General features: G+C 41.5%; 1 protein-coding gene across 2 annotated transcripts; it reads left to right on the top strand.

Annotated features, from left to right (window-relative positions):
* The first annotated feature begins 584 nt into the window (after positions 1-584).
* On the top strand, positions 585-6,984 carry LOC122325550. Of its 2 annotated transcripts, XM_043220590.1 has the most exons (6): positions 585-1,459; positions 2,661-3,028; positions 3,230-3,414; positions 5,893-5,949; positions 6,054-6,257; positions 6,429-6,984. In XM_043220590.1, exons 2-5 carry the CDS (start codon positions 2,779-2,781, stop codon positions 6,252-6,254), a joined length of 693 nt encoding a protein of 230 aa, XP_043076525.1. In that variant the 5' UTR covers positions 585-1,459; positions 2,661-2,778; the 3' UTR covers positions 6,255-6,257; positions 6,429-6,984. The 2 variants fall into 2 exon arrangements, with proteins under 2 accessions (XP_043076525.1, XP_043076526.1); XM_043220591.1 differs by lacking the exon at positions 6,054-6,257.
* The last annotated feature ends 2,697 nt before the right edge of the window (positions 6,985-9,681 follow it).

The raw sequence follows: 9,681 nt of genomic DNA, 5'->3' as shown, positions 1-9,681 counted from the left end.
ATGTAGCTTTATAGTTAGCATAACCTTGTTTGTTCGTTCTTGTCTTGTTTTTTCCCTGTTGATATTCTCTGATTTTGACCCTGCTTGCCTTTGGTTTTTTGATTGTTTGCTGCCTGACCCGACCTCTGCCTGTTTTTTGGATTTTGTCTTCATTTTGATATTCCTGTTTGCTGTGTTGTTGACATCTGCCTGCTTTGACCATGCCTTCATTCAATAAAAACCTGCAAATGGATCTGCACGCCTCAGACTCCTCAATCGTGACACACAGATTGTAGTGAAGGGCAGTGATGAAGAAGTATTCATATGCAGCAGTACCTACTATTTTTATTAAGAAGATTACAGAACTACTGAGTAGAACAATCCATCCACATGCAAACGAGTGGTGCAAATGGTACTGTTGGAGGCTTTTTTTGCATTTGTTAATTGTATAATAGAAAGAAAAAAAAATACAAAAAGCTTAGACATGTTAGTGTTAGTTTTTTAAGAAAAAACACTAATTACACTAACTAAAGGGTTTTTCTTAGGATAGAATTAGGGTAGAGAGTGCTACAGTTAGAGGCTCAAATAAAGATAGATGTTACGTGACCGCATTTGTTTCTCTCCTTCTTTTCTGTGATTGGATAATTTTAGTGACGTCTTTTCTGTTATTATTTGCTGCTGTTTTTTATTAGGTTTCTTTATTGGTTCGCCTGACCATCTGGGAGGATCTGGATGTCCAATCAGGAGCCGCGATGCAGAATTTAAATGGAATTGGTGTGCATGTTTCGGAAGGGCGGTGGAGTTGTGGCTAGCTTCACCGTACCTCATTTGTGCTGTGGTTTTCTTTTGAGTACTGTAATCGAACAAACTGAGATGAGTTAATTTAATCGAGAGAAGAGGGAGTTAGTGATGTCACGTGACGTACATTTCCCCAACACGTAGGTGTACCTATGTTTAACTCACTAGTTTAGGAGCGGGTGCTGTTTGTGTATTTATGTTTCAGCTAGGGTAGTTTATTATTTGTTTTCTTTCTTTTCAGTTAGGTTAGAGGAAAAGGGGGATTTCAGTTAGTATTGTATGTTTTGTTAATTTCTTTTATTTAGCACCGCTCGTTTCTTTTTCTTCTCTCTGTTTGTTTCCGTTTGTACAACCTGTATATATGTATATATATATTGACTCACTCACGATCAGATTGCTTTTGGCAAGAGCCAGTTAATAAAGCGAACCGCGAGGTTTGTAGTAAAAATCTCGGATTGTTTTGGTTTCTTTCTTCTTCCCCGTTCTCGGATGTTATTCAAAAGGTTTATTTCTCCCGGTTATGTGCGTCCTTATTTTCCCTAGACCATCACACCAATAGGGGGCGTAACATAAATGGGGGCTCGTCCGGGATACATGTCCATGTCCGGTTGCTTGGGAGGTCCTTCCTGTTTACTCTGAGGACGGTGTTGGATTGAATTGAAACGTGGATCGTGTTTGTTGGGTAAGAGTGGCCGCAGTTTTGGAGTTTGTGGTTTAGAACAGCACCTTTATGAAAATTCTTGTTGGTAGGCTTTATGATGTCGGAGATTGTACTTAAGTTTATCGAGACGCCATCGTTAGATGCTCTTAATGATTTTCGTAAAGATGATTTGATTGCACTAGCTGACCACTTCCGAATTTCTGTTCGTCGGCAGTCACTAAAAAGAGAAATTAAAGCTGCTGTGTTAGATGGGTTAATATTACTAAAAGTTCTGAGTCTGCCCGAGTCTGTGTCTGATGAAGCTCAAACTGTTACGGAGGAAAATGTTTCTGAGGGCGCGGAGAGTGACGTTGAAGAGGCTGGCTCGGTTAAAGCGGACGCGGAGGCCGAAGCTAAGACCGGTCTACCTCAGTTTATACCGTTTTCTCCAGCAACACCCATGTCCAAAGAGGACGTGAATCTAAAAGTCCGTCTTGAGCGGCTCCGCATTGAGGCGGAAGAGAATGCTAAAGTTCGACGGGCTGAGTTTGAGTTGAAACTCGAAGTCAGGCGGCTCGAGATTCAGGCCGAGAAGGAGGTTCAGCTGCGCCGGCTGGAGTTGGAGGAGGGGAAGCTCTGCCTGGGTCCGCTGGCCAGCGGCGGCTCCGGCCCAGTGAATAAAGACTCGGTAGGTGAAAAATCTCCTATATTTGATGTCAGTAAAAATATTCCTTTAGTGCCTTTGTTCAGAGAGACGGAGGTGGACAGTTATTTTTCTGCATTTGAAAGAATTGCGATGTCATTGAACTGGCCTAAAGATGTTTGGGCGTTATTATTACAGTGCAGATTAGTGGGTAAGGCGATGGAAGTTTTTTCCACTTTGCCTTTAGCCGAAAGTTTGCAGTATGATAACGTTAAGGCAGCTATTTTGCGCGCTTATGAACTCGTACCTGAAGCCTACCGACAAAAATTTCGAGGCCATAGGAAAAGTAGCAGTCAGACGTTCGTTGAATTCGCACGTGAGAAAGGGATTTTGTTTGATAAGTGGTGCGTTTGAGTCAAGCTAGCGATTTTGCTTCTCTGCGTGAGCTTATACTTCTTGAGGATTTCAAGAAGTGTTTACCTGAACGCATCGTATTATATCTAAATGAGCAAAAGGTGACGACGTTATCGATTGCTGCTGTTTTGGCCGATGAATTTGCGCTAACGCATAAAAACGTGTTTTCTGTTGTGCGCGTGACAGGCCTGGTGTTGTGGCTGCATCTTTGAATACTGTACCGGCCAAGATCAATGGGGAACGGTTTAGAGAAAAACGTGAGTGTTTTTATTGCCATAAAGTAGGTCATGTCATTGCTGACTGTATGGTATTAAAGAGAAAATCAAATCCGGTTAAAACGCAGTCAGTAGGTCTTATCAAAACTTCTTTAGTACAGGCTGATTCAGGGTATGAACCATTTTTGTTAGATGGTTTTGTGTCTTTCAGTGGTCAACTTGAGGACCGAGTTGCAGTGAGAGTGTTGAGGGACACTGGTGCTGCTCGCTCGTTGATACGCGGTGATGTTTTGCCTTTCTCCAAGGAGTCTGGTTTGGATTCCAGCATTTTAGTGCAAGGTATTAGTATGGAAGTGATAAAAGTCCCATTACATCGAGTACATTTGCAATCTGAGCTTGTAACTGGCTTTGTTGACGTGGGGGTACGACCTACCTTACCAGTTCCTGGTATTGAGTTCATTCTGGGTAATGATTTAGCAGGGGGTCGTGTGTTGCCAGTTTTAGAGGTTTTGGATAATCCTGTGATTACTCCTACTTCAGCAGAATTGACTCAGAGATTTCCAGAAGTTTTCCCAGCGTGTGTCCTGACTCGGTCTCAGACGAAGAGGATGGGAACGGAGTTTACACTAGATGACACCTTCATGTGCACTGATCATCCAGTTCAAGTTGATGTGGAGTCTGTCAGTGTCAAAGAGCATCCATGCCAGGAGTCAGAATCAGAACAGGTTAGTAAGTGTCTATCACCCCATATTTTTACTCGGAAACATTTAGTTAATGCTCAGAGGAATGATGTGACTTTAGCAAAGTGTTATGATGCAGTGTCTATTAAGAAAGGGGACGCAGTTTATTTTATTGAAGGTGATTTGTTAATGCGAAAATGGAAACCCAGAGTAGCTGATGAGGAATGTTTCGCTGTCTGTCAGATAGTGCTACCTGTAGCATATCGCTCACATGTACTAGCACTAGCCCATGACCATGCAATGGCAGGTCATTTAGGTGTGGCTAAAACTTATAATCGGGTATTGCAACATTTCTTTTGGCCTAGATTAAAAACTGATGTGGTGGAATACTGCCGCTCGTGTCCTGCTTGCCAGGTCATGGGTAAACCAAACCAGGTGATTCCACCTGCACCATTAATTCGATTCCGGTGCTCGTGAGCCTTTTGAACATGTTGTAGTGGACTGTGTTGGTCCACTACCCAAGACAAAAACTGGAAATCAGTTCCTTCTAACGGTGATGTGCATGGCAACCCGATATCCAGAAGCCATTCCTTTGAGAAAAATTACCTCAAAGGCAGTAATAAGAGCCTTGGTTAATTTTTTTCTACTTTTGGATTACCTAAATTAGTACAGTCAGATCAGGAACTAACTTTATGTCCAAGTTATTTAAGCAGACATTGCAGACGTTAGGAATTAATCACCGTACGTCTAGTCCCTATCACCCAGAAAGTCAGGGTGTGCTAGAACGTTTCCACCAGACACTGAAATCTATGCTAAAAAAGTATTGCTGGGAGTCCGGTAATGACTGGGATGAAGGTGTCCCATTTGTTCTTTTTGCAGTACGCGAGACTGTTCAAGAATCCTTAGGTTTTAGTCCAGCTGAACTTGTGTTCGGACATTCAGTTCGAGGACCGCTGAAGGTTTTTAAAGAACAACTTCTGGATTGTGGTAAAGACTTGAGTCCTTCTCAGAATGTTCTTGATTATGTCACTCGTTTTCGTGACCGTGTGCAGAAAGCTTGTGTTCAGGCTAAAAAGGAGCTTGCTAGAACTCAGGGTTGCATGAAAGAGCGTTATGATAAAACAACGGTCACGCGCTCTTTTTCTGTTGGTGATCAGGTACTCGTGCTATTACCAATTCCAGGTTCTGCTCTGTCGGCACGTTTTGTTGGTCCATATGAAGTGCTGGGGAGAAGGAGTGAGACGGACTATATAATCGGAACACCTGATCGTAGAAGAAAAAAACGTATCTGTCATGTCAACATGCTTAAAGTATATCATTCTAGGGAGGAGTCTCCTTTGTGTCATCCAGAGAAGTGCTCGGTGCCTGTGCTTTCTTCTGCTGCCGTGAGTAGTGTGGTTTTTCCAGCTAAAACTGTTGATATGGATGAGGATAAGCTGCCAGTTGGTCCGATTTCTTTTGCACGTCTGTCTAATTCAGAAGTGTTGGCTGATTTGTCTGCGTTTTTGTGTCATCTAACTAACGAACAACAGGCTGACCTTGTGAGTTTGATTCAGAGTTTTCCTTCAATTTTTGGTGATGTACCAAAGCAAACTGATGTTCTGTATCATGACATTGACGTACAAAATGCCATTCCTATTAAGCAGCATCCATATCGTTTAAATACTACAAAGCGAGCTATGATGAAGAAAGAGGTAGAGTACTTATTACAAGAAGGTTTTGCAGAGCCTAGTGTAAGTCCTTGGAGCTCTCCATGTTTGCTAGTTCCGAAGGCTGATGGTAGTGTCCGATTTTGTACTGATTATCGGAAAGTAAATTCTGTCTCAGTGCCTGATTGTTTCCCGTTACCCGGATGGATGACTGCATTGATAATGTGGGTGCAGCCAAGTTTGTTAGTAAGCTAGATATGCTTAAGGGATACTGGCAAGTTCCCTTGACTCGAGAGCATCAGAAATTTCAGCTTTTGTGACCCCAGATTCGTTTCTACAGTACCGGTTATGGCGTTTGGCCTTCGTAATGCACCCGCGACCTTTCAACGTTTAGTAAATACAGTATTGGCAGGAGTCCCAAATTGTAGTGCATACCTTGATGACCTTGTAGTTTACTCTTCAACCTGGTCTGAGCATATGTGTACACTTGCTACGGTGTTTCAGCGACTGGCTAATGCATCATTGACACTTAACTTGGCGAAATGCGAGTTTGGTAAGGCTACGGTCACTTATTTAGGGAAGCAGGTTGGAGGTGGTCAGATCCGTCCTGTGGATGCAAAAGTGACTGCCATCAAAGAATTTCCAGCACCTACTACTAAGCGTGAGCTCCGCAGATTCTTAGGGATGGTTGGCTATTATCGTAGTTTCTGTAAGAATTTCTCTTCTGTTGCTAAATCGCTAACTGATTTGCTTAGTCCCACAAAAGAATTTATTTGGTCTGATGAACACCAACATGTATTCGAAACCATTAAAAACCTATTGTGTAGCTCACCTGTTTTATCTGCACCTGATTTTTCACTTCCTTTCAAATTAGAGGTGGATGCTAGTGCCGTTGGAGCTGGTGCTGTGCTCTTACAGGAAGATAAAGAAGGTATTGACCATCCTATTTGTTTCTTTTCCAAGAAATTTAATAAGCATCAACTAAATTATTCAACCATTGAGAAAGAGGCTCTAGCACTGTTGATGTCCTTACAGCATTTCGAAGTTTATGTGGGGTCTACCCCATATCAAGTGATAGTGTATACAGATCACAATCCCCTTACCTTCTTGTGTCGAATGTACAACCACAATCAGCGGCTTATGCGTTGGGCTTTAATTGTCCAAGATTACAACCTGGAAATTCGGCACAAGAGAGGCACAGATAACGTGGTAGCTGATGCTCTTTCTAGAGTTTAACAAGTGGGTACAAATTGTTTTGTTATTTTTCTTTTCAGTAAACAAACACTTTAATGTTTGTTTTTTTAAGGGGGAGGGTGTTACGTGACCGCATTTGTTTCTCTCCTTCTTTTCTGTGATTGGATAATTTTAGTGACGTCTTTTCTGTTATTATTTGCTGCTGTTTTTTATTAGGTTTCTTTATTGGTTCGCCTGACCATCTGGGAGGATCTGGATGTCCAATCAGGAGCCGCGATGCAGAATTTAAATGGAATTGGTGTGCATGTTTCGGAAGGGCGGTGGAGTTGTGGCTAGCTTCACCGTACCTCATTTGTGCTGTGGTTTTCTTTTGAGTACTGTAATCGAACAAACTGAGATGAGTTAATTTAATCGAGAGAAGAGGGAGTTAGTGATGTCACGTGACGTACATTTCCCCAACACGTAGGTGTACCTATGTTTAACTCACTAGTTTAGGAGCGGGTGCTGTTTGTGTATTTATGTTTCAGCTAGGGTAGTTTATTATTTGTTTTCTTTCTTTTCAGTTAGGTTAGAGGAAAAGGGGGATTTCAGTTAGTATTGTATGTTTTGTTAATTTCTTTTATTTAGCACCGCTCGTTTCTTTTTCTTCTCTCTGTTTGTTTCCGTTTGTACAACCTGTATATATGTATATATATATTGACTCACTCACGATCAGATTGCTTTTGGCAAGAGCCAGTTAATAAAGCGAACCGCGAGGTTTGTAGTAAAAATCTCGGATTGTTTTGGTTTCTTTCTTCTTCCCCGTTCTCGGATGTTATTCAAAAGGTTTATTTCTCCCGGTTATGTGCGTCCTTATTTTCCCTAGACCATCACACCAATAGGGGGCGTAACAATAGAAGAGATGTGTTTTTAGTCAATTCTTGAAGGACTTGGATTGAGTTGTATTTAAGGTTCACATTTAGATATTAAAATGTCTAAATTATTTAACAAATGGTTCATTACATTAAAGTTCTCAGCCAATACTGGAATGCATTTTTTATATTAATGTCACATGGTTGTGCTTTTGTAATGAAAAGTCAGAGACGTTTGGATCCATGTGCTAGCTCTTTATTGAGAGTGGTCTAACAGACAGAAAGTCAGGGGTATTGAAAATGGAGGCAAAACCATAAAGAGTACCAGGCAAACGTTGAGACAGGAAGCAAGTATTAGAGTGAAGTCCAGTCAAGGGGTCAGTAGTCAGGCAGCAAGTAAACAGAGAATCGGTAGACAGTCCAAGGTAAACACGGGAAACAACAGTATGATAAACGCTCAGAATTACCATCCGGGACAAGGATAAGACTTTGCACTAATGGAGAGTCTGAGCACAATTTATATAGTGGGTCTAATAAGTTGCACTTCGACAGGTAAACCCTTTTGGATAAATGTGAAATGTAGTTCTGAACGGTTAGTACTTGGGAGAGGGTTCTCTCCAGTGGCCATCAGAGAGAGCCACAGAGGCATAGTTCATGAGAGCCCCCTCCCTGTGAACGGCTTCTGAAGTGACGAATAGTTCTACGCTGAGGTTTTCAGTGTGGGGTCCAGGATGTCCTGGGCATTCACCCAGGATCGCACCTCTGACCCATATTTTTTCAAAACAATGAGGTATTGCAACACCCGACCCCGGCCTCGTGAATCGAGTATCTCCCTATGATCAAAGGTTGGGGTTTCACTCTCCGCTGCCTTGTCCTGGTCCCTCACTCCTCTCGGACCACCGAAGGGTTTGAGAAATGTCACACGGAAAGTGGAAGAAATACAATAATTAACAGGCAGTGCTAAATGATATGAAACAGCAGTGAATTGTCATAGGATCTTGAAGGGATCCACATACATTGGATTCAGCTTTTGCAAGATGATTTGTGATTTGTTGGTTCAGCATATCTCGGAAGACCACGTTGATGAAGTCCTGGAACACAGAGAGACTATTGGAGAGGCCAAACAGCATGGCCAAATATTCATAGTGGCCAGTAGTTTTTGAGAAAGCAGTTTTCCACTCACCCCCTTCACGAATCCTGATTGCATTGCACAGATCAAGTTTGGTAAAGAATTTGGCACTTTGTAGTTGTTCCAGGGTGTTTGGGACAAGGGGTAAAGGGTACTTCACTGTTATGTCATTCAAGCTGTGGTAGTCAGTGCAGGGAAGAAGACTGCCATCTTTCTTTTTAACAAAGAAGAAACTGTCTGACGCAGGCGAGGTGGAGGGACGGATGAATCCTTTAGCCAGTAGGAAGAGAAAGTCATTTGTTTGCCCTCCCACATGGTGGTAGCCCAATACAGTGATCTCTCAGTCAATAGTGAGCATACAAAAGCCACCTTTCTATCGTCTGTGGGGTACAAATGGAGTTGTTGAGTGGTAAACAGGGAGCATTGCAGCAGAAAACCCTTACACTTGGCAGGATTGCAATCAAACTGGGTTGTGATGGGAAACAGAAGTTGTATAAAATGCAGTTCTCAGTTAGTACTCAGTAGAGGGTTCCCTCCGGTGGCCGTCGGAAAGAGCCACCGAGGCGCTGTTCATGTCAGCTTTTATGATTTTTACCCAATGTAAAAAATCTACTTGACAATTTCATCCTGATAAACAAAATACATCAATTTCTAATCATTGCTGGGCTAGGCATCATGAACTTCTGCAGAGAATCATGGGTAAGGTACAGATTCTGATAAGAAACATTGTATGAAAAGTAATGATATATTAATGAGAAAATTAAATATAGTCTTTAGTCTTGCTATAATAGTACATTTTTGCTGCATCATGAAATAAATCGGAAATATGGTTGAGAATAAGTGTTAATATACTTTTAAGCATTTATTAGAAGTGAGTTAAAAATCACTCGCTATTTTTTATTTATTTTTACTAAAGTTAACTGGTTATTAATCTAATATATTATTAAACCTTCTGGCTGGACTTCCATCAAACACAATAAAACCTCTACAAATGATTCAGAATGCAGCAGCACGGCTGGTATTCAATGAGCCCAAGAGAACCCATGTTACACCTCTCTTTATCTCCTTACATTGGCTACCGATTGCAGCTCGCATCAAGTTCAAGGCACTGATGCTTGCATATAGAACAACCACAGACTCGGCACCGGTCTACTTCCACTCACTATTACAAATCTACACACCCTCTAGAAGTCTGAGATCTGCTAGCGAGCGACGCCTCGTGGTACCATCTCAAAGAGGCTCGAAATCACTCTCCAGAACTTTCTCGTTCTCTGTTCCTGGCTGGTGGAACGATCTTCCCGCATATATCCGGAATGCTGGATCTCTGTCAATCTTTAAGAAACTGCTGAAAACTCACATCTTTCAGCAATACCTGACCTCATCATAAAAAAAAAAAAAAAAAAAAAAAAAAAAAAAAAAATATATATATATATATATATATATATATATATATATATATATATATATATACATACACATATATACATAT

The sequence above is a fragment of the Puntigrus tetrazona genome, chromosome 20 (genome assembly GCF_018831695.1).
Source record: "Puntigrus tetrazona isolate hp1 chromosome 20, ASM1883169v1, whole genome shotgun sequence".
Taxonomy (NCBI): domain Eukaryota; kingdom Metazoa; phylum Chordata; class Actinopteri; order Cypriniformes; family Cyprinidae; genus Puntigrus; species Puntigrus tetrazona.
This window is presented reverse-complemented; position numbering and strand designations above follow the sequence as displayed.